General features: G+C 36.3%; 1 protein-coding gene across 1 annotated transcript in view; it reads left to right on the top strand.

Annotated features, from left to right (window-relative positions):
• Positions 1 to 26,057, top strand: part of PGM2L1 (phosphoglucomutase 2 like 1) — a 64,015-nt gene that overhangs the window by 24,536 nt on the left and 13,422 nt on the right. Inside the window, exons 3-10 of the mRNA XM_046638419.1 lie at positions 4,789 to 4,956; positions 7,176 to 7,282; positions 8,004 to 8,088; positions 11,366 to 11,449; positions 23,001 to 23,194; positions 24,052 to 24,241; positions 24,559 to 24,656; positions 25,547 to 25,727. Coding sequence (XP_046494375.1) covers positions 4,789 to 4,956; positions 7,176 to 7,282; positions 8,004 to 8,088; positions 11,366 to 11,449; positions 23,001 to 23,194; positions 24,052 to 24,241; positions 24,559 to 24,656; positions 25,547 to 25,727 — 1,107 coding nt within the window. The remainder of the gene's footprint in view (positions 1 to 4,788; positions 4,957 to 7,175; positions 7,283 to 8,003; positions 8,089 to 11,365; positions 11,450 to 23,000; positions 23,195 to 24,051; positions 24,242 to 24,558; positions 24,657 to 25,546; positions 25,728 to 26,057) is intronic.

Genomic DNA, 26,057 nt, shown 5'->3' with positions numbered 1-26,057 from the left:
TTTCTTTTATTCTATTATTTATGCTAATTTTTTAAAGAAGGAGATATTAAATTTAGAATTACACAAAGCTCCTTTAAATGGGAAAAAAATATTGGTTTAGCAACAGTGTATTTTGGACTCAATGAGAAAGTATCTGGTTTGGAAAACATGTTCTGCTTCAGGACTCAAGACTTGGCTGCTCAAGCTGGCTGACCCTCAGAAGTAAATGTCAGTTGCATTCAACCTTCAGATTTTCAGACTGCAGTTTCCTATTTTAACTTCTGTTTAGAAATAAACTTAATTTTTTTTTCTCTGTAGTTATATAAAACTGGAATTTGTTATATAGACACCAGTTACCATCAGTAATATTTTAAAATGTCATTTACAGTTTTGCAATTTTGGATATATTTGAGTTACTGAAAAGTCAATTTTGTATGTTTGCCTCCTTTTTAGATGTATAACAATATTAGGATTTGGGGTTGTTAATATATATTATGTTCTTTTAGATCTGTTCAAATCTTTTAAACAATGCAATTCATAGTTTAGATTGTTTTAAGTTAGGTTTAGTACTAGAATGTTAATAGAATAGATTCAAGTTGTATAAGAATTATACAAATATTAGATTCATGAAAGTAGTAGGACAAAATTTACAAATGAATTCCTCATTGACAAACTTGATTTGTTTTATGTAATGATTAATTACTTTTTCTACTACTTTTATACACATTTATATTTATTACACATAAATAATACAGAAGCCCCCGAATTATGAACAGAATAGGTTCAGAAAAACTTGGACGAATCCAAAATGATCCTTCATAAGTGAATGCTAATACTTTCATTTGATGTCAGGCACAGTTGGCTGCTTTGGATCTGGCGTGTAGCTTTCTTCACATCTATGAAAGTTTTTAAGTTAAGTTTATTAGAAGGGGCTCTTCTGTATATTTAAAGTGTTGGGTTTTTTTTTTCTTTTTGTAAATCAATTCTTTCATGTTTTCTTTGAATTTGGGCCTATGGACCTACAGTATGGAAAAAATAAAACTCCACGCAGTATTATGTAAGAAGACACTTTCTTTTCTTCATTTCAGCTGTATAAAGTTGCAGCAATCCATAGGATTAGAACCTAAAGGAAAATTTTTAGTATACAGGTAAAATTTGAAAATAATGCATGGCTTTAATTCTGTATTCTTTAGCTTACTGATTTCATACTAAACAATCAGCTTTATCCCTGATGAAGGATAGAAAATGCTAGTAGTCACTAAAATCTCTTTGAACTTTCTGCAGGATTACTTTTTTGGAGTACTAAAATGATTAGGATTCTAAAATATGCTAGTCAGAGCAAATTTAGTTCAGATTGAATGCATTTACTTTCTCAGTAGTTAATTTTCATTTTATATAGTAGAACAGTAAGTATATTTCCAAAAAGTATGTAAATCAGATAATTTTCGTACTGACTTACATTGTGATTTTAGAGTTGCTTTTTTACAATTGGCATCAGTTGAACAATTTTTTTTTTTTTCTGATTAGGCTTCTTCTACCCTCAAGTTATGAATGAAGCGTAAATAAGAGAGCACATTTAGAAAGCAAACAATATTTTGTATTTGAGAAAGCTCAAATGTATGTTTTATAGAGTCAGATCTTATTAATAGCTTTCTGTGGGTGGGGAGAAAGAGAGCACTTTGTGAGATAAAAACTATTCATGTAGACGCACAGCTAGTGGTTTTTCTCGGCCATCATGGATACCTAACCAGTGTTCACCATAAAACAAGTAATACATACATAAAATATCCAAACAGTACCAAGGCTGTACAATAAAAAGAAGTCACTTTTCTACCTCAGACCTGGCCCCTGATTTCCCCATCAGAGGTAATCCCTATTTTTAGTCTCTTCTATTTGCTTGGAGTATTTCTGGAATGATAAGTATACACATACCTCTTTTATGCAAATTAAAACACTTTATATACTCTTCTACTTTCATTTTCATTTAATATATCTGAGTTCTATGTGGAAGAAGTATTTAAAAAATAGTTTGTAGGGCTGGCCCAGTAGTGTAGTGGTTAAGTTCACATGCTCCACTTTGGCGGCCCAGGTTCACCCATTCGAATCCCAGTCACAGACCTACACACTGCTTGTCAAGCCATGCTGTGGCAGGCGTCCCACATATAGAGTAGAGGAAGATGGACATGGATGTTAGCTCAGGGCCAATCTTTCTCAGCAAGAAGAGAAGGATTGGTGGCAGATGTTAGCTCAGAGCTAATCGTCCTCAAAATAATAATAATAATAATAATTTGTAGCTCTTTAGAACCTTCATATATTATAGTTTATAAAAATCATAGTTATATGAAGATTTTTTTTTTTAAGATTGGCACCTGAGCTAACATCTGTTGCCAGTCTTCTTTTTTTTTCTTCTTCTTCTTCTTCTCCCCAAAGCCCCCCAGTACATAGTTGTGTATTCTAGTTGTAGTTCCTTCTATTGTGCTATGTGGGACACTGCCTCAGTGTGGCTTGATGAGCAGTGCCATGTCTGCACCCAGGATCCAAACCAGCGAAACCCTGGGCTGCCAAAGCAGAGCATGCGAACTTAACCACTTGGCCACGCGGCCAGCCCCGTATTTGAAGATTTTTAACAACAAAACACAAACGTAATTTCATCATCTGAGTGGAAACTATGTGATAATCACAGCTACAGAGGTAGCTTTTTGGTTATATTTTTAAAGTTTGTAACATCAACATCTGGTTTAATGTCTAGCTATGAAATAGTGGAGAAATCTGAGTTTAAAGTAGATTTCAAATGCTTGTCACCATAATCGCTTAGCTCTTTTTACCGTAGAAATCTACTTATGTCTGATGCATCGTGATTCTTTATCCATTTTTAGTTTTCTCTAATATACAGGCTCTTTCAGAGCCAGGAATTAGGTTAGTACTGGATGTAATGTTTATAACAGCAAATGGAATTTTTAGGCACTACTCTAATAGCTGTGCAGTTAAACATTAGGAAGTATACTCAGTAAACCAATAGCATTCGTGTCTGGTGAATCATCTTTATATTTATATACAAAAGGAATTGTTTTTGCTGTGTAGGTGAAGTTAGTTTTTATTAGAAACCTTATTAACCTGCCTTACATAATGCTTTTGTTTGTAGTGAGAAGGTGTAGACTTTAGAGCCAGACCAACCTGGATTCAAATCCTGTCTAGACTCCAGCATTAGCTCAGTGTTACTAGACTCCCTCTCTAAATCTTAATTTCTTCATCAATACAATGGTAATAATACTACCAGTAAGATGCTGCAATGACTGTTCTTGTATGAATAAATCTCTTTGTTCATGTGAAAGTATTGCTGTGGACAGAGAGATGTACGGGCCAAAAGGCGTGTGCAGTTTAAATTTTGATAGTTGCTGCAAAATCATTCTAAAAAGACCATCCCAATTTCAATGCCACTAACAGTATATGACAATGCTGTGTACCCTCTAGGTACTGAAGTGCCTCAGTCTTTTTAGTTTTCGCCATTCTTATGCCCATTTGTAAATGTTAACCCTCTCCAAGTCTCTTTGACCTCTGTATCAAATCTGGTAGTATCTTAGACATTGAAATAATATGATGGTAGCCTAGATGGTCTTATTTAGATTTTTCTCTTAATAGCTATTCATATTTTTATGTAGACTGTGTATTTGTTAGTGTATGCCATTTGTAAAATGGAGACTCTTTGAGTCTAGATTATAACATCCATCCATTTTAAACAGGTTGCAGTTTCAATTAATCAGAATTTCCATGGCTTCCCATTAATTTGTAGCATGCATTCTGGTTAATGTAATTTCTACTATAACCAGAAAACCTTTTTGTTTAAATTATATGTTAGTATGTTCTTATTTCTTTACAAGTACAAACTTACTCTAATATTTAGCACCTTTCAGGTGCCTTGGCTTATTATTCTGAATATTTATTATTGTACGTGTAGGCTATAGATGTCGAAGATCTAAGCAGATATTATGGACTAAATCCATACTAACCTGAAAGAAGTATGGTTCACCTTATTATCTTAATATTTTACTCTTTCTCCTAAAAAAAATGCTGGAAAATTACATTTAAGTTGTATGCTTATTATGATTGCATTTCTGTTTGAAACTTGCTACTTTTTTGTGAAGCACTATTTTCAGTGATAGACATCCTTGAAATTTATGAAAATGAAGAATGTGCTAATGAAATCCAGAATCCTAAAATATTGTTGTTTGTATGTCTTGCCTCATGTGCCGTGTTTGGACTGAATTTTCATTCTCATTCTTAACTAAGTCCACAATTAACACGTTAGACATTTTTAGGGTCAACTTTTACTATAGATAAATTGAATGTGACTTTAAAGAGCAATAAGGCTTATCTGGTCATTTTGAATTACAGAGGTTTAGGTAGGTAGTTGGTAGGCATGTTTTGATGGCATTCATCCGGTAGCTTCTATATTTCTTTTAAAACTTAATATAGACTCTAATTTAACTGATGTTGGTTTTGACTAAGAGGTTTATTTTGGATCCGAAGCTCTTATCAATTTGTTAAAAAAAATTCTTGACTGTGTTACAAAAAATACTACGACAACTAGAGATAATGTAAACCATCCTCAATAGGGCCTGGCCCTTCTGGGGGTTCAGTAAGTGGCAAGTATTGTTTTATAGACATACTGATATTACTAAGTAGCACCATGGAATTTATAGTGAATGTAGAACCTTGTGTGATGCATAGTACTTATTGGCTCCTCAAGAGGACTTCCTATTTGGACTCTGCTTATGATCCTGATTAAGTTTTAATACTTCTTTCTTATAGAATCCCAAGACAAAAGAGCAAATTGAAAATCTGATACGGAATGGGATGAACAAGGAGCTGCGAGATCGTCTTTGTTGCCGAATGACTTTCGGGACTGCAGGCCTTCGTTCTGCAATGGGGGCAGGATTTTGCTATATTAATGACCTTACAGTAATACAGTCAACACAGGTAAGTTTTATAAAGCATTATGTGTGCAGTTTTTATCACTCTATTTTTTTGCTTTATAAATTAGGTAGTACCTTTCTTAAAAAACAAAAAACCTTAATATCCAGGTACGTATTCTCTTGTATGTAAAAAATGTAGAATAAATTCTGATGTTTGGCCTTGCCCCAGATTTATATTAGAAGTCGTTTATGTATCTTCAAGGTCACGGATTCTGATTGAGTTATTTTGGTTGCCATTGTCAACTTTATGACAATGTTACTTTGCATTTGAAACCAGGAAATGGATATTGACATTTCCAGTTAATACAAAGAAACAAATTTAGATAGAAAGATGATGATTACCCATTTTGGCATATGGCCATTGGTAAAGGTTAATCAGAGTATTTGGAAAATTTAGTTGAAAATATTTCCCTTTAACATAGTTTTCCGTTTCCATTTGAGAGTTAAGATAATGCGTAATATGATACAATTTGCTTTATTTCTCTTCAGTTTTATACATCTTACTCTAGAAATAAATTACTTCTCTTTCCAGTGAATCATCCTCACTGCTTCAAGAAACTGCACTTTCCTTGAAGGCCAAAATGCATTGAGCATATACTAAAAATAGTTCTAGACTAGAGATATGTTCCATCGACTTAACTCTAATTGATACTGCCAAACAGTAAATCATCTTTAGCCTTGTTCTGAGGGAATTCTCTAAAGCCAAGCACTAATACAGGGATAGAGGAGAAAGGATGACAGGATGACTGAATGGGTGGGGTATATGCCACCTTCCCCATCCCCGTCCCCTTTCTGTTCCTCATCCAGAGATGCTTCACTTCAGTTTTTCCTATATACTGGGTTTCCTCAGAAGCTTTCATTTTAAATGAGGATTCCTTGGCTTTACAAAAAGGGGTGGAGAGGTGTTCGAAAATCAATTTCTATAGAAGTGCACATTTTTACAGGAATTGAGATTGCATTGTGTGAAGTAGAAAAGCTGGATAGAATCTGATTCTTAAACTCTGGCCCTTTTCAGAGTCTAGAGATAGGGGGATAAGATGGATTTTCATACCAGAGGATAATATGAGGTTTTAGGATAGTATCATCAATTAGAAATAAATAAGTTGGTGAAACTGGCCAATTTGGGCTATATTAAGTGTTGTGTGTGTGAACATACATGCATGCACGTGCGCGCACACGTACAATCAGTGATAGGGAGTAGGTTGGGAAGAATAATTATACTTGAGAGAGCTATGGAAGAAGGGTCCAGAAGTCGCTGAGGCTTCATTTGGTGCTGCCACATAGTTATTTAGTGTGCCTGCTGTATAGTAGGTCTTCAATAATCAGTATAACTTAGTTTTACCTGAATGAATGGCCTTGGACAAGTCATTAAATGGAGCTTCAATCTTATTCTGTCTTCTGTTTTTTTTTGAAGAGATGTTGAAAGAGACAAAAATAGAAACGGTATCTGCATTTCTTTCTTTTCAGGATTATTGTAAGGATTAAACGTGGCAACATTTGTCAAAGTAGTTTTGAAGGATTGTAACAATATGAAGCGTTATTTTTAGAAATGAAAACATTTATTAAATTAGCAAATCACTCGTAAGATAGTTTTAGCTTATCATTGTGATGTTTTCAATGTTAAATGCTTCATTTAATGTTTTTTCTCACCCTTCAACTGCAAGTTTTCCTAGTTTATGAGATTTTTCTTTCTGTGAGATTTTAAAACTAAGGAATTACGAATGGGATCAGCCATCTTAAGAAATGTTCTAATGAGGGTGTATGTTGCTGATTAAAAATGTTTGTGTCATAAATAGGTCAAATCTCTTGGTTAGCTTCAACCTTATGATTTACCAAGATCTAAAATGGTCAACAGTCTGTTCTCTAGAGCCTTAAGGCAAGAAATAATTTCTTTTGGCTCTTCTAACCATTTTTTTAGCATACTGACTCTCATGTCTCATCTTTTTTCCCCTAATGTTTTATGTATTGTATTAGATTTAACAGTTACTTAATTAATATTTCTGTGGTATTAAATGTGTCTGAAATGCCAGGAAATAGATGTTTGTCATCTCACATTTGAGATTTGAACAGCATTGTTCCCACATTGGTAAACATGGGCGAAAAGGCAGAAGCCGCTTCCCCAGGAGCCAGTAAGCTACACACGACATGTAAAAATAATAGATTTTTAGTCTAGACAAGTCAGGCATTCATCAGGAGCTAATCTTTGGTCTTTTTCTGCTTCAGGGGATGTATAAATACCTGGAGAGATGTTTCTCAGACTTCAAGCAGAGAGGCTTTGTCGTTGGGTACGACACACGTGGCCAGGTAACCAGCAGCTGCAGCAGCCAGAGGTACCGTGTTCATTGCTTCAGAGATTCATTTGGGTTGGAATATCACCTTCAAAAAGGTGGTCTTTTTTTTTGGCCAATAGTAGGATTTCTGAAACAGGAAACTGTCAAATAGAAATGTGATCACATGCTAATAATGTTTATTTTAGAGCTGAAATAGAAATATTTCTAAGATAAGCTTTTACAGAAAGGAATAAAATTTTAAAGTATTTCAAGTTAGTGTTTTGAATTACATCATATCTTATGTTGTGATTTTAATATTTTATTGAAGGCAGTGGGTAGGAGAAATTATGTAGCTGGTATTCTCTTATTATAGTCCCATAGGGTATTTTCACACATAGATAATCATGATATAGTGACTCTTTTTTTCAGGGTGTAATTATGCCTATTGTGTTTATCAAAGTCTCTTATTTCACTTTCCTCTGTTCTTTTTGCCTTTTGCAGGTTTTATTTCTTAGTAAAAAGCTACCAAAAGATGAATGAGGAAAAAGGAAGAAATTAAAATGTCAATTCTGTTCATTGTTAAGCTCCTTTTTAAAAAATTTTATTTAACATTTTTAAGTTGGAGCATGAAGCTTGAATAAGCAGTAATTATAGGAATTGGTTATATTAAGCTACTATATATTCAGAATAATTGTAATGTGAAATATTCATTTTGTGGTAGGTTGGTTTTTAAAAAGTATAATAAGCTAAGGACTAAGTGAAATCTCCATCTTTTTTTAAGGCTTGCTGAACTCACTGCTGCAGTCTTACTGGCCAAAGATGTTCCTGTGTACCTTTTTTCAAGATATGTTCCTACACCTTTTGTAGTAAGTGTGTTGTGGTGGTAATCGTATAGTTTGCTCCTCTCAAAAAGATTTCTTAAATCAACCAGGATTCAAATGTTTGTCATGCATGTAGTTCTCTATTAAGTAATATGAGGGACCAAAGGAAAACAAATTGTGCTCTGAGTTTATTTTCATTCAGTGAGCGTGTGTCGAACACCTGAGAGTTTGATCAAGTTAGCAAGTCCGCAGTCATGGTGGGATGTTTTGATACTCTTCTTTCAGAAACTGATTTACCAGACAGGCAAAAATGATTTAGGATATATTTGAACACGCTATTAGGTGCTTGATCTGCTGTGTGTGTGTGTAACAACCCTGTATTCAGTGATGTAGGATATTCCTTCTTATCAAGCAGGGTCACAAGGGAAATCTCAACAAAAACCAGAGAATTGCTTATCAAATCTTAGCCCTGGACCCCAGTGCAATAAGATTTGAAATAAACCCACAAAAGCCCGTATGTTTGGAATTTTTAAAACACATTTATAAATAATTTATGGATTAAGGAAGATACCGTAATGAAGATTAGAAACTACAGGCAGTCGTTGCTGTGCATGATAGAGTAGGACTGTGAAGATAACTATGTAAGCTAAAACCGTGCAAAGCATCTTAATAATCAATGGGAAAAATTATGATTGTCTGGGACTTTTAAAGTTTTGGTTAAAAATGTACAGGGAAAAGAAAAAAGTCGTGAAACTAATATTTATATAAGTATGCTATAATTTAAACCATTAGAAACATTGAGAACTAAAGTGTTTATTTCTTAGTAAAAAATTTATCAAGAGTACAAACAGTGCTTGCTTCTTGTCATGTAATCAATACGAGTGAGCATCTTTTCTGTGTCTTGGCACATCGTCACACTCCTTTCTAAGTTTGGATCAGCTTCAAACATATTATCCTTTGTGCTTTCAATGTGGTGGAATTCCTCTTCAGTTCTGTGAGAATCCTTTTTTTTGGAAATCTCTGAGAATTCCTTTTTTTGACAGTATCACTTCCTCTGGAATACCTTCATCCTTTTCATCACAACCACATCCCTCATTTATATCCATGAATTTGCCCTCACTAAGCTCATCAGGTTACATATCTCGAGTCACTTGAATGACGGCAGCGTCAACATTCTCAGCTATTAGTCTATGACTCCATTTATGTTTGATTCAAATTTCACTTCCACCATTATCACTTTCTCTTTCTTTGCTACACTTTCATCTTTGTTGGCCAGTTCCTTCTTTCAATTATCCATTTTTGCAAACTGTCACATGGGTTTATCACTGGGAGAGAAGGAGGCAACACAACTACGTTCTTTGCTGTCTGTTCGAGAACTGAATAACAGATGTACGGTGACCAATCACTGACAGACTTTAACAGAGCAACATGATTGGTCACTGATCGTGATGGATCTCTTATGCACACAGTTATTTTGGACTGAAGAGCTAGCAGCCAGGTTTGTACTTGATTCAGTACAAACTTTATTCAGCTAATCACAGTTAATATAGCACAGTAACTGAAAGTTGAACGTGTTGGGAGACTAGTATCATTCAACTAAAATATAGTATCGGAAATTCATGTCTTTTGGAACTGAGCAAAGTATGGACTGCCTGTGTTTAAAACTGAACAACAGTGAAAACAATAAATAGCAAAAATTATGGGATGTAACTAAAGCCATACTTAAAGGGAAGTTTATAGTCTTAATGAATATATTAGGAAAAAAGATTTTAAAATAATGAGCTAAGCCTTTAACTTAGTATGTTAGAACTAAAACAATAAATCCAAATAAAGTAAAATGAAGGAAATAACAAAGATATGAGGAAAAACCAATTAAATAGAAAATAAAGAGAGTATCAACAAAAGCAAAAGTTGGCTCTCTGAAGAGACTAATAAAATAGACAAATCTTTGGCAGTGGTGCTCAAGAAAAAAAGAGAAGACAAAGAAATTAAAAGGGTACATAATAAATACAGTAGAGATTAAGAAAACCACAATATTTTGAACAACATGATACAAATAAATGTGAAAGCTTAGATGAACTGGCCAATTTCCTAGAATAATTGATACATCAAAACTGATAAGAAATAGAAAACCTGAATAGACCTATAACCGCAAAAGAAAGTGAACTGATGTTTAAAAAAATCTTCTCAAATTAAACATGCCAGGTCCAGATGATTTTATAGGCAAATTTTATCAAATGTTTGAGGAATAGATAATGTCTCTATAAACTATTCCTATTGGTTTATTGGAAATATACTGAGTGGCTCAGAGAATTGAAGGAATTGCTAAACAGTTAACTCTTATGAATGACAGAAACCAGGGAGGGTTCAGAAATTTAGGACATTTTTGTAGGATTCTGCCACTAGTTTGCCAGTTCCAGCTACCATCAATCCTGGTGTATTGACATTCCTCTCCTATTGCAGGTAGGTTTGCTCTAGCTAGTAGGGAAGTCCCAGATTCACACCCCTTATCACCATGACTTCAAGTCAAAAAAGCAGTCTTCCTTCACTACCTGCAGCAGAAACATCTTGGAGAAGGACTGTGACCAGGCTTAGGTTATGAGCCAGTCTCTGAATTAAATCATCAAGGGACTAGATTACTCTGATCAGGCCTGGGTCATGTGTCCACCTCTGCATGGCCAGGAGGAGAGAATTCAGATATGATGGTAGGAGTAGGGGGAACATCCTACACAGACAAGTAATAACTACTGCAGACAAGAAGGGAAATCCAACCTGGCAATTAACTTTAGGGCAGAAGATGGTGAATTGACATTTGTATGGTATAGAGGCCACAGAGCATATATAAAGATCTTCAAATTGGAAGGCAAGAGACCTATGTTCTACACTTGAATTTTCTCCCTTATGAGTGTATAGTGTTGGATAAACCTCAATGTATAATGTGCTGGATTAGATCATTTCTAAATTTAGTTCCAGCTCTAACATTTTATGATTATATTCACCACTCATATCTCCAGAGTCTGCCGGAGTGTCTGGCATATAGTAGGTGTTCATTAAATGTTTGTTAAATGAACAAAATAATGAGAGATGTTTATAGGACTAAGTTAAATGAGAATTTGGGGGTGGGGGGAGCCATTCAATCTGACAGTTAGGTGTTTATTGGTGACCTTTTAGAAATGGGCCCCAACCAGTGAACCTAGAGTTGATTGTTGAGGTTTTAGGCTATTTATATCTTAATGTCTGGTATTTAATCAGAGATATTCTCATGTCAAATGTATGAGTAGCTAGGAAACAAAATGGAATTACGGTGTTACTGTCTTTTCAGCCATATGCAGTCCAGGAGCTCAAAGCAGTTGCAGGTGTGATGATTACTGCATCTCACAACCGCAAAGAAGACAACGGATATAAGGTAAACCCTGGACTCCTGACCTTTGCTTATTTCATAGTTCTTATTTTATTTAAATAATATGTGCTGAGTATATTTTCCACACTGGGGAGCAGGGCTAGACAGTGGGGACAGAAAGATAACATTGAGGCCAGCCCTCAAAGAATGGGTATCCCTCATGGCCTCATTACTTCTCAACATGTACTATCACAAAAGTATCTTCATTGGTCTTTTTACTTCTCACATCTTACTGCCTTTGATTTTCCCATCCTATCCCAAATCTATCCTCTCTGCCATTTCAGAAATAAAGTCATATTGTACCAAGAACTTGAACAATGAATAGGAACTTGCAGGAAGAGAGCCAGAGGAATAGTACCTTGACCTCGTTCTCCTCCCCCTCCCACCTGCTACCGGGGCTCCCCACTGGCCACAGGATCCATTTGCTGTGTCAGCCTCTGTGGCAGAAAGGGTGGAGAAAGGTGAAGAGTGGCTCTGGAGGGGCAAACAGAAGAAACAGCTCAGTATTGAGCCAGTGTTTGGGGCTCCTGGGTGATGAGTCCATGATCTTATATTTGTTTTTCATCTTGTGTGGGAGATCTCCAGGTACACTGAGCTGTGTTTTACTGAGAAAAAGAAGATTTAATACTAATCTAAGATTTTGGCCCTGGCCAGCTAAGTGGATAGTGTTACCATTCAGAGAGGCAGGGAAGAAGCATGATTAATTCAGTTTTGGACATACTAAGTTTGAGATATTTGTGGGTCAACCAGGTAGCAATGTCCTGTAGGCAGTTGCATATATAGATCTATTGCTCAGGGGAGAAATCTGGGCTGGAGTCATAGATTTTGGGGTCACCATATATATTAAAGCATATAAGAATATTTGGAAGTCCTTTATTTGGACGAGCAGCCCAGAGACAGTGTATAGTAGAAAAACAAGTACAAAAGGGATCAACTTTAAGGGAAGGGAGAAAGAAGAAGTGCTGGAGCTAGGAAAAAGACCAGAAGAGATTGGTGTCATAAAAACCAATGGATAAGAAAGTCTCAAGGATGGAGCAGTCAACTGTCAAAAAGAGCTAAGAACTCAAATCTCTCTCTGAGCATCAGACTCCTATATCTAGCTGCCTACTCGATATCCACTGGGACGTCTGAAAGCCATTTCAAAATTAGTGTCTCCAGAACAGAGGTCTTAATCCCCCCGACAGCCTGCCACAGACACACCCAAATGTGTTCCTCCCCATTTCTTCCCCCTCTGTAAATTGAAGCTACCACCCAGCCAAAACCCAAAAATCATTCTTGATTACTCCTTTTCCTTCACTCCTAACATTTAATCTACTAACAGGGTCTACAAATTCTACATCTAAAATATATGTTGAATATATTTACTTCTGCCCATATCTTCTAGCTCCGCCATCCTGAAGCATTATTGTCTTCTGTCTGAACTACAGCATCCTAGCTGGTCTCTTTCCTGTGTCCATTGTTCTCCCCTGCAGTCCATTCTCCAGAAAGCAACCAAATGATCTTTTAAAATATGAACAGGTCATGTTACTTTTCTGCTTCAGATTCTTCAGTGCCTTCTCATTCTTCGAATAAAATCCAAACTCCTTACCTTGGGGCTTACAGGACTCTGTCTCCTGCCTACCTTTTCAACCTTGTTTCATTCATTCCTCTCCTGTGCTCACTATGTTGCAGGCACACTGCCACTCCTCTCTGTTCTTCCAGTTCTTCCAGTGTACCAAGCCCTTTCCCACCTCTGAGCTTTTGTAATTGTTTTTTCCTCTGCTTGGATTGCTGTTTCCCAAATCTTGCAGACTTGCTTATTTTCATCCTTCAGGTTTCTGCCCAGATGTTCCTTCTTTGGAGAGACATTTCTGGCCACTTTATCTGAAGTGGCTTCCCTCAGTGACCTTCTCATCTTGTTTATTTCCTTCACAGAACTTATCACTCTCTCTAATTATCTGCTTTCTTTATCATGAATTAGCTTGTTTGTTTATTGACTGTTTGACCCTCCCCACCCCATTCCCAATATAAGCTTATGGGTGGAGGGACTTAGTCTGTTTTGATATTCATTGCTGTTGAACGTATATTTGTCACATAATAGATGGTCAAAGATTTTTTTTCTTGAAATGTAAGCACAACATAAAAAGTATGAAAGTTAGGGCCAGCCTGGTGGCGCAGCAGTTAAGTTTGCATGTTCCGCTTCTTGGCGGCCCAGGGTTCGCCGATTAGGATCCCAGGTGCAGACATGGCACCACTTGGCAAAAGCCATGCTATAGTAGGCATCCCATATATAAAGTAGAGGAAGATGGGCATGGATGTTAGCTCAGGGCCAGTCTTCCTCAAAAAAAAAAAAAAGTTAAACAATGTAAAAAGTTAACAATAAATAATATCTTTCCGGCCAACCCAGTTGGCCTAGTGGTTAAGTTCGTCTCGCTCTGCTTTGGTGGCCTGGGTTCAGTCCCCAGGCATGGACCTACGCTACTCGTCTGTCAGTGGCCGTGCTGTGGTGGTGGCCCACATACCAAAAGAGCAAGATTGGAACAGATGTTAGCTCAGGGCAAATCTTCCTCAGCAAAAAAAAGTCTTTCTCCCGTCCTTTTCCTCTAGTGCTCCTCTTCAGAAGCAAATATTGTTTCTGGTTTTAGTTTCCTTCCAGAGATAGTCTATGCATGTGGAATCATATATGTGTTTGTCACCCCCTCATTTTTTTCCCATAAGTGGTAGGGCACCATATACAGTGTTCTGCACCTTGCTTTTTTCACGTAACAGCATGAAACAGTCTTAAAGATCATTCTCTCGACTGATTGATTGATAGGTCTGCCTTACTCACCTTAAAAACCTATATAGATAAATCCTAATTTATTTAACTGATCTTCTGTTGATGAACATTACATTTCTTTCTGATCTTCTGCTACCTATAAACAGTGCCACAGTGAATGTTCTTCTACGTATATCTTTGTTCATATGTGCAAGTAGATTTATAGAGTCAGTATAGAATAGTGGTTAAGACTGTAAGTTGGGTTTGAAACCTACCTTTGCTGCTCAGAAGCTTTGTGACCTCAGACAAGTTATTTAATTTCTGTGTGCTTTAGTTCCCCATCTGCAAACTGGGGATAATAGTAGAACCAATATAGGGTGAGAGTGAGGACTAAGGAAGACACTGCATGTAAAATGTCTAGTGTAGTGTCTGGCTCCAATAAATGCTCAATAAATGTTAATTGTTGTTTTCATTCTTATCACCTATAGCTGAACTGTCCAATATGGTAGCCACTATGACAGTAAGGACCTATGGCTATTCAACATTTGAAATATGACTAATCTGAATTAAGATGTGCTGTAAGTGTAAAGTACACACCAGATTCAAAGACTTAGTACAAAAGAAGAGTGAAACAATTTGATAATTTTGTATTCAATGCATGTTGGAATGATATTTTGGATATATTGGGTTATATAAAGTGTATTACAGTTAATTTCACCTATTTATTTTATCTTTTTTTAGTGTGACTACTAGAAAATTTTAAATTACATAAGTGGCTTGCATTGTATTTCTATGGCACTGCTAATCTATAGGATAAATTTCCAGAAGTGAAATTTCTGAGTCAAAGGGAATATGAAAGAAAATTTGTCATTCTCTATTCAAGGTGGTTATACCAATTGATGCTCTCACCAGCAATGTATGAGGGTCTTTATCCCACACCTTCCATTATTGTGTTATCAAACATTTTGATCTTTGCCAATCAGATAGGTGGAATGTTATGTTTAATCTGCACCTGTCTTCTAAGTGAGGTTGAGCATCTTTTCATGCACTTACAAGATACTTGTGTTCCGTTTCCTGAAAAGTCTGTTAAAGGTGTTGCCCATTTTTCTCTTGGGTTGTTGATCTATTTCTTACTGATTTGTGGGAACTTTTATGTGTAAAAAGTAGTTCATGCTCCCCCCATACTATCATTTGCCTTTTGACTTTATTTATGATATTTTTCCATGCAGAGTATTATGGAATTTTTCCATTTTGAAAATAAGTTATTTTGACATTTTTATTGGTATCATATTTCATTTGTAGATTAATTTAGGAAGCTTCAATATTTTTATTTATTTATTTATTTTAAGGTGAGCCCTCAGCTAACATCCACTGCCAATCCTCCTCTTTTTGCTGAGGAAGGTTGGCCCTGAACGAACATCTGTGCCCATCTTCCTCTACTTTATATGTGGGACGCCTGCCACAGCATGGCTTGAGAGCAGTGCATAGGTCTGCGCTCAGGATCCGACCCAGCGAACCCTGGGCCACCAAAGCGGAGTGTGTGAACTTAACTGCTACAGCACTAGGCTGGCCCCAGGAAGCTCCAATATTTTTATAATATTATTGATGCTTCTTATTCATGAACAGGATGTAGCTTTCTATTCTTTCAAGACTTCTTTTAGATCCTTAGTAACATTTTAAAGATTCTTTTAAATAGATCTTTCACGTTTCTTTTAAAGTTTGTTCCTGGGTATCTTTTCTTGCATGGATTTTTCTGCTACTATATCAGGTTGGGATACATTCTGCTGCAGGTTTAGAAAACTCATAAAAATGCCTTCAGCTGATAGGAGTTTATTTTTCTCACATAACAAAAACTCCAGAGGTGGGTGGCGGCTAGCATGGTTCTGTAGCTCAGTGTTGTTGGGTGTGGCATCTCTGCAGTTCTTTTGGCCCTTCCTGCCAACGTGGCCATCATATAATAGTTGCTGTACCTCTAGGTAGCACGTCCACATACAAGGCAAGAAGAAGTGGGCAGGGGAAAAGGCCAGGATTTTTTCCTCATGTTTTATAAATTTTTACAGAAAGCTTTCAGGGCCTATGAATAGAATCTTTTCTGTGCCTTGGACTGTGGGGGCCTCCCTTCAGAGCAGTTTTTGCTGTTTTAATCTCTGCGGGAACCTCAGGAGTTTCATTGACTGGGAGCAATTTCTGTGTTAATTTAGACCTCAGATTTGAATTTTTTTTAATAACCCAGAACCCAAGAAGAAACAGACATGCTTCCACATCATCTTTCTATAATGGTGGGCCGAACTTTCTCTAGTCTATATTTCCACTGAGAGGGGGGTCTCATTTCCAATTTCCTGCCTTCCACTGGGCCTTGCACCTCAAGAATCAGATAAACGGACAGTTCCCAAATCCCAGGCAGCCACAGCATCACCGTTATTACTCTGGTTTCCAATTCTTTTCTTTTTTTCCACTGCCTAGAGTTTTCCCTTTCCTTCTTGTGAACTAAACTATGCATTTTAGATAATGCTTTTTCTACTTTTTCTAATATTTTGAGGAGTTTATAGAGTGGGAATTTGCAGGTCATCTAGTCTACCATATTGCTTGGCACAGAGCTTAGTACACAGTACGTACACATAGTGCATAGTTAAATGTGTTCTTTCTTTCATTCAGGATACAATAGAAGAGATTCATGTCATACACATGGTAGAAGTCAGTACAGGCCTACCTCGGAGATATTACAGGTTCAGTTCTATATATATGTATTAAGTCCAACTGGTCTAGCTTTTCATTTAATTCCACTGTTTCTTTGTTGACTTTCTGTCTGGATGATCTATCCATTGATGTGAGTGGAGTGTTGAGGTCTCCTACTATTATTGTGTGATTATTATCTCCTTTTAGGTTTGTTAATAGTTGCTTTATGTACTTTGGTGCTCCTGTGTTGGGTGCATAGATATTCATAAGTGTTATTTCTTCTTAATGGAGTGTCCCCTTGATCATTATATACTGCCCCTCTTTGTCTCTCTTTTCCTGTCTTATCTTAAAGTCCACTTTGTCTGCTATAAGTATTGCAACACCTGCTTTCTTTTGTTTCCCATTAGCTGGGAATATCATCTTCCATCCCTTCACTCTGAGTCTGTGTTTGTTGCTGGAACTGAGATGTGTTTCCTGGAGGCAGCATATTGTTGGGTCTTGTTCTTTAGTCCATCTTGCCACTCTGTATCTTTTTCTTGGAGAATTCAATTCGTTTACATTTAGGGTGATTATTGATATGAGTGCTTAATGCTGCCATTTTATCACTCATTTTCCGGTTCTCCTGCATTTCCTTTGTTCTTGTCCTGTGTATTTCAGTCTACCAATTGAGTTATATAGTTTTTATGTTGTGTTTCTTAGTTTTCTCCTTATTTATTATTTGCTTCTCTGCTCTGCTTTTTTGTTTAGTGGTTATCATGAGGTTTGTATTCAAAATCTTGTAGATAAGATAATCCATTTTCTGGTGGCCTCTTATTTCCTTAGACTAAACTGATTCAGTCCTGTTCTTCTTCCCTTCTTATGTTGTTTTTGTCACATCTTATTCCATCTTGTGTTATGAGTTTGTGGTTAAAATGACAAGATTATCTTTGTTTTTGGTGTTTTCCTTCCCTTTATCTTTAATGTTATACTTGAGTATTTGCTAACCTGTTCTGATGTATAGCTACAATTTTCTGATTTTTGTCTACCTATTTATCTCCTTACTCCAGGCTTTGTAAGCCCTTTATCCCCCCTTTTTTTTTTCAGGTATGAGGGCCATCTTGAAGATTTCTTGTAGGGGGCGTCTTGTGGCTACAAACTCCCTTAGCTTTTGTTTATCTGGGAAGGTTTTTATTTCTCCATCATATCTCAAGGATATTTTCGCTGGATAGAGTGTTCTTGGCTGAAAGTTTTTGTGCTTCAAAGATTTGAATATGTCATTTCAGTCTCTCCTAGCCTGTGAGGTTTCTGCAGAGAAATCTGCTGAAAGCCTGATAGAGGTTCCTTTGTTTAGGTTATTTTCTTTTACCTTGGTGCCCTTAGTATTTTTTCTTTGTCATTTACTTGTGCCAGTTTCACTGCTTTAAGCCTTGCAGTAGGTCTTTTCACATTGACATATATAGGAGATCTGGTAGGCTCTTCCACATGGATTTCCATCTCTTTCCCCAGTTTGGGAAGTTCTCTGCTATTATTTCTTTGAACAAACTTTCTGCTCCCTTCTTCTCTTCTCCCTCTTGAAGACTTATAATTCTTATGTTGCATTTCCTAATTGAGTCAGATATTTCTCAGAGACTTTCTTCATTTCTTTTTATTCTTAGTTCTCTCTCCTCCTCTATCTGGAGCATTTCAATATGTCTTATCTTCAGTTATGCTGATTTGCTCCTTGATGTTATCCACTTGAGCATTTAGGGAATTCATATTTTGTTTTATCTCATCCATTGTTTCTTTCATCTCCACTATTTCTGATTGGTTCTTTATACTTTCAATCTCTTTTATGAAGTAGCTCCTAAACTCGTGAAATTGTTTGTCTATATTCTCTTTTAACTTACTGAGTTTTTTGATGATAGCTATCTTGAATTCTCTGTCATTTAAATTATATATTTCTGTGTCTTCAGGATTGGTTTCTGAGTCCTTGTCATTTTCTTTCTGTCCTGGAGATTTAATGTAATTTTTGATACCGCTAGAGGGTGTGGCTCTGTTCTTGTGCACTGTGGTATTATTTGGTCGTAGTTACCACCTATTGCCACTGGATGGGGTTCAAGAGCTGCGTATTCTGAGCCCTGTGTGTTCTGCCAGCATCCCAGGCCCAGGAGCTGGCGCTGGTGAGGGGAGGGGCACTTTATTCTGCATGCTCTCAGGGCGTTCCTGCTCTGCCCTCACTATCTGGTCTCCTGGGGTGTTGGCTTGATGAAGTCACCCCCATGGTAGCTTTCACCTCAGTAGGGGGCTTCCCCCTAGGCTGTGAGGGACCTTAGGGATCTTTGATGTTCCCATGAATGGGTGCCCCTTCCCCACTTCCTTCCTTCTCGGGGCCTTCGTGTAATCCCTGGATTGCAGTCTTTTGGAGAGGGAGAAACACTTTCTCTTACCCCGTTCCACCTCCTTTAAGGGGGGCTCCAGCCTCTCCACCTTCCAACATATGGCTGCGTGGGTCTCTCAGACATATTTTGTGTGGTGTGGATGTTCTCTGTTGGAATATGAATGTCTTTTTCGTTATATTGTGGAGAGGAGAGTTCAGTGGGAGAGCTTATTCCACCATGTTGCTCATATCACCACAGGTTCAGTTCTAAACCACTACAATAAAGCAAATATCGCAATAAAGCGGATCACATGAATTTTTTGGTTTCCCGTGCATATAAAAGTTATGTTTACTCTATACTGTAGTCTGTTAAATGTGCAATGACATGTCTAAAAAAACAACGTACATACCTTAGTTTAAAAGTACTTTATTGCTAAAAAATGCTAACAATCATCTGAACCTTCAGTGGGTTGTAATCTTTTTGCTGGTGGAGGGACTTGCCTCGATGTTGATGGCTGCTGACTGATCAGGGTGGTGGTTGCTGAAGATTGGGGTGGCTGTGGCAGTTTCTTAAAATAAGACAGCAAAGAAGTTTGCTGCACTAATTGACTCTTCCTTTCACAAATGATTTCTCTGTAGCACACGATGCTGTTTAATAGCATTTTACCTACAGTAGCACATCTTTCAAGATTGGAGTCAGTCCTCTCAAACCCTGCCACTGCTTTATCAGCTAAGTTTATGTAATATCCTGAATACTTTTTTATCATTTCAACAATCTTTACAGCATCTTAACCAGGAGTAGGTTCTATCTCAAGAAACCACTTTTTTTTGCTCGTCCATGAGAAACAAACTCCTAAATTTCATCATGAGATTGCAGCAGTTTGGTCACATCTTCAGGCTCTACTCTTAAGTCCAATTCTCCTGCTATTTTCACCACATCTGCAGTTACTTCCTCCACTGAAGTCTCGAGCCCCTGAAAATCATCCATGAGGGCTGGAATCAGCTTCTTCCAAACTCCTGTTAATGTTGATATTTTGACCTCTTCACATGAATCATGAATGTTCTTAATGGTATGTAGAATAATGAATCCTTTCCAGATTTTTGAATTGCTTTGCCCAGATCCATCGGACTAATCACTGTCTATGGCAGCTGTAGCCTTACAAAATGTATTTCTTAGGGGCCGGCCCAGTGGCACAGTGGTTAAGTGTGCACCTTCCACTTCGGCAGCCTGAGGTTCGTCAGTTTGGATCCCGGGTGGGGACATGGCACTGCTTGGCAAGCCATGCTGTGGTAGGCGTCCCACATTAAAGTAGAGGAAGATGGGCATGGATGTTAGCTCAGGGCCAGTCTTCCTCAGCAAAAAGAGGAGGATTGGCAGCAGTTAGCTCAGGTCTAATCTTCCTCAAAAAAAAAAAATGTATTTCTTAAATAAGATTTGAAAGTTGAAATTACTCCTTGATCCATGGGCTGCTGAATAGATGTTGTATTAACAGGCATGAACAACATTCATCTTGTGTATCTCCATCAGAGCTCTTGGGTGACCAGGTCATTCTCAATGAGCAGTAATATTTTGAAAGGAATCTTTTTCTGAGCAGTAGGTCTCAACAGTGGGCTTAAAATATTCAGTAAATCATGTTGTAGACAGATGTGCTGTCATCCAGGCTTTGTTGTTACGTTTATAGAGCACAGGCAGAGTTGGTATAGCATCGTTCTTAAGGGCTCTAGGATTTTTGGAGTAGTAAATGAACATTGGCTTCAAGTTAAAGTCACCAGCTGCATTAGCCCCTAACGAGAGAATCAGCCTGTTGTTTGAAGCTTTGAAGCCAAGCATTGACTTCTGCTCTCTAGCTATGAAAGTCCTAGATGGCATCTTGTTCTAATAGAAGGCAGTTTCACCTACATTGAAAATCCATTGTTTAGTGTAGCTGCCTTTATTAATTATCTTAGCTAGATCTTCTTGATAACTTGCTGCAGCTTCTACATCAGCATATGCTGCTTCACTTTGCAGTTTTATGTTACGGAGATGGCTTCTTTCCTTGGACCTCGTGAACCAACCCCTGCTACCTTCACACTTTTCTTCTGCAGCTTCCTCACCTCTCTCAGCTTTCATAGAATTTAAGAGAGTTAGGGTCTTACTGTGGATTAGGCTTTGACTTAAGGGAGGGTTGTGGCAAATTTGATCTATCCAGACCACTGAAACTTTCTCCATGTTAGCAATAAGGCTGTTTCACTTTCTTATCATTTTGGTGTTCACTGGAGTAGCACTTTTAATTTCTTTCAAGGACTTTTCCTTTGCATTCACTCTTTGGCTGTTTGGCGCAAGAGGCCTAGCTTTCAGTGGCCTTCGACCTGGCTTCTTCACTAAGCTTAATCATTTGTAGCTTTTGATTTAAAGTAAGAGACAGGTGACTCTTCCTTTCACTTGCAAACTTAAAGACCGTTGTAGTGTTATTAATTGGCCTAATTTCAATATTATTGTGTCTCAGCGAATAGGGAGGCCCAGGGAGAGGGAAAGAGATGGGAGAATGGCCAGTCAATGGAGCAGTCAGAACACACGAAACATTTATCAATTAAGTTCACCGTCTTATGCGTGCACGATTCATGGCACCCCAAAACAATTACAGTAGTAGCATCAAAGATCACTGATCACAGATCACCATAATAATATGATAATAATGAAAAAGTTTGAAATATTGTGAGAAATACCAAAACGTGACACAGAGATATGAAGTGAGCAAATGCTGTTGGAAGAATGGTGCTGATAGGCTTGCTTAGATGCAGGTTTAACTACAAATCTTCAATTTGTAGAAAACGCCAATTTTACAGAGCACAGTAAAGAAAACTACAATCAAATGAGGTATGCCTGCTTAGAGAGAGTCTCTAAGCAGTGCCCTTTTGACTTTGAGATCCTGTAAATTACAGTAGTACATTTTCTTGCTTTTTTTGTTAACTGTTCCTGTCTTGTTGATCAAGCTACTTGACAAACTGACAACTTAATGAAATATATTTTTATTAAATACTGAAAATTCGTATATTGAAATGTAGAGGGAATAATGAACATATTAACTGTCTTTCCCGATATTTAATTTGATGTGACATAAATTCTACTTTAATTTATAACTGAAAAATGATTTCTTAGAACCACTTTATAATGCTTAAATTTCGTAGTCTCAAGTTCTATGGATATTTCATGGTTTCTTAGATTATCTTTGTTATGTATGTTATTGTTATGTGTATATATATACACATAATATGTATATAATATATATAATATATATTAACATATATAGTATATACATATTATAACATATATGTTATATAATATATAATATAATAATATGTATAATTATAAAAATTATATATAATAGAAAAGATATATATAATTATATATAAATATAAAATTTATATATAAAATTATGTATAAATTATATTAATTATATATAAATATAAAAATACATAATTATAAAAATAATAAAATTATATAATAATATTATATAATATAACATAATAACATATAATATATACATATGTATGTAATATATACAGTATATATACATACTATGTATATATATGTATTGTTATTAAAGTATACTTCTAAAAGAGAAAATAATACATGATCATTTTATGGAAGAGTCTGTGGAATCATTGCCATCAATATCCTTTAGTATTTATTAAGTTAGTCTCATGTTGACATTTTCTACTTGATTAAGTTGGTATTCTTCTTTTTAAAGTCACATATCTCTGCTGTAACTAAGAAAACATCTGGCCAACATTTCAAATATTTATAGCTGTATTTACCTATCATTTAGGTTTATTGGGAGAACGGTGCTCAGATCACATCTCCTCATGATAAAGAAATTCTGAAATGTATAGAAGAATGTGTGGAGCCCTGGCATGGTTCCTGGAATGATAATTTGGTGAATACTAGCCCACTGAAGAGAGATCCTCTGCAGGACATTTGCAGGAGATACATGGAAGATCTGAAAAAGATCTGTTTTTACAGGTATCCAAATGGGAGTATACTATTACCTTAGAATAAGATTAACAAATAAAGGGAAGAAATAAGAATAAGAAAGTGTTAACTGCTCATTATATTAAATTTATAGCTACATAGTACTATTCGTAGTAGTTAGTAGTCAAAAAGTGGAAATAACCCAAATATCCATCAACTGATGAATGGATAAATAAAATGTGGTATATCCATACAATGAAATATTGTTCAGCAGTAAAAAGAAATGAAATACTGGTACATACTAGACCATGGATGAACCTTGAAAATATTATGCATGTTAAGTGAAAGAAGCCAGTCACAAAGGACCATGTATTCTATGATTCTGTTTATATGAAATCTCCAGAGCAGGCAAATCTGTAGAGACAGAAACAGACAGAAAGTATGTTAGTGGTTGCCTATGGCCAGGAGGAATGGGAGGGTTGGGGGAAGTGGCTATGGGGTGCAGTTTCTTTTTGGGGTAGTGAGAATGTTCTAAAATTGACTGTGGTTATGGTTGAATAACTCTGTGAATATAGTGAAAACCATTGAACTGTACACTTTAAATGGATGAATTGTATAGTATATTAATAACCTCTCAATAAAACTGTTAAAAATTATAGTTAAATATATGTATTCTCTCTGTATAAGATCAGGAAATTTCCTCTAAAATTTGATTTTTTCCTACCTATTTCTGTATTTCCGTAACTATTCCATAAATAGCTAACACTATTGCTAGAAAGCATCCTGGCTTGCTGAGTATATTTTCCCTATCCTATGAAATTTATTTTAGCTTTTTCTTTAGCTTATTTTAATTATATCACAAGTAATGAGTTTTATGATATTAATTGAATGATGACTTTCCTTTACAGGGAATTAAACTCACAGACCACCTTGAAATTTGTACATTCCTCTTTTCATGGGGTCGGACATGACTATGTGCAGTTGGCCTTTCAAGTGTTTGGTTTTAAGCCTCCAATTCCAGTACCAGAACAAAAAGATCCTGATCCAGACTTTTCTACTGTTAAATGCCCAAATCCTGAAGAAGGAGAATCTGTGCTGGTATTTTTTTTTCTATATTTAAATTATTAGTAGTATATTAAACTTCATTGAATAGATAGAACTGATTGACCATTCTAATATTACTTACAAAAGCAGAAACCGCTTTAGTTTACGTCTTTTAGATTATATTGGAGCCGTATATTCTGTTTTGTTTGAAATCTCTGTGGCGGATATCCCTACTTCTAGGCTTATTTTAAATTCAGCTAAACTATATTCCTTCTAAAATTCATGTCACTAACATCGTTCCTACATTTAGGAATATTGACATTGAATTTCACATTTTCAATGCAATCCAGCTTTTTGGGTCACTGTTTCAGGAACTCTCTTTGAGACTGGCAGAGAAAGAAAATGCTCGGGTCGTGCTAGCCACAGATCCTGATGCAGACCGACTGGCCGTGGCAGAACTTCAGGAGAAGTAAGTAGAACCTGTTATTTGATTAAAAGCTTAAACTTTGAAAAGCAGTTTTTGATTTTAAGTCTTATGTTGGAAGTAATAAAAAAATAAGAAAATAAATCTCCTGTAAGTCCCACTATCCAGAGATAACCACCTAGGTTGATATTTTGACATTTCCTTTCTATGTTTTTTCTATTCAAATATTTGATATATTTGTTTTTATAAAATTGTGATAATACTAGATATGGTTTCAGATCTTTTTTTTCTGAGAAAGATTCGCCCTGGGCTGATACCTGTTGCCAGTCTTTCTCTGTTTTGTATGTGGGCCGCCACTACAGCATGGCCACTGACAGGTGGTGTGGACCTGCGCCCAGAAACCAAACTCAGGCCGCCAAAGCAGAGCGCATCAAACTTAACCACTAGGCCACTGGGGCTGACCCTGGTTTTATCTCTTGATTATTTTCCACTTAATATTGTATTGTGAGTATTTTTCTCTATCCTTAAATATTGTTTTAAATATCAGTTTTTTAAATGACATAATATCCCAACAGATTACTTTATCAATGTAGTCATTTCCTAATCTTAGTACTTTGGGTTGCTATGTGTTTTTGCCATTATAATGTTTTGACAAATGTCCTTACCTAAAAAGGACATCAGATTATAACCTTTTTCTCATTAAGTAGGAGAGTAAAAGTAACAATGTAATAATTTTTCAGAAGATGTTGCTACCATTTCTACCCTAAGCTCACCCCTTGTCAGTTAGAAAAGCAATAGTAAATGTTTTCTCAAAAATCTCATCCAGTAGTTTTTGGGTTTTCCTGTGTGGAAGATGGTAATTTGTAGGCCTTAGGGTCAAGAAGTTTTCATGAGAAGTTATAAGATCTTGACTTGAATTTTCATTCTCTCTACAGTGGTAATTGGAAAGTTTTCACAGGCAACGAGTTGGCAGCATTGTTTGGGTGGTGGATGTTTGATTGCTGGAGGAAAAATAAATCAAGAAATGCTGATGTGAAGAACATTTATATGTTAGCCACCACAGTCTCTTCCAAAATTCTGAAGGCGATTGCCCTTAAAGAAGGATTTCATTTTGAAGTAAGAATAGTTAATATCTGTGTGCTACTTTTCTAAACCTATTTCTATAAATTAAAGCCATCTTCCCACCAAAACTGACTTATTGATCTCATTTATAATTCCCCCTTTTTTTCTGATTCTGTTAACACTTGCTTAATCTTTTTGATAGTTTAGACACCTTGAGACAAATTCATCCAGTATGTGAATTTCTGAAACTAAGATAAGATGTTCTCTAAAACTTGCATTAATGCTTGTTATTCCATACAACATCTGGTTTTCATACTGAGAAATCTGACTCCTTGTGACCTCATCAGTCACATAAACTCCACTCCAGAGAGTTGTCTGGTGTCA

This window comes from Equus quagga, chromosome 14 (assembly GCF_021613505.1).
Source record: "Equus quagga isolate Etosha38 chromosome 14, UCLA_HA_Equagga_1.0, whole genome shotgun sequence".
NCBI lineage: Eukaryota > Metazoa > Chordata > Mammalia > Perissodactyla > Equidae > Equus > Equus quagga.
This window is presented reverse-complemented; position numbering and strand designations above follow the sequence as displayed.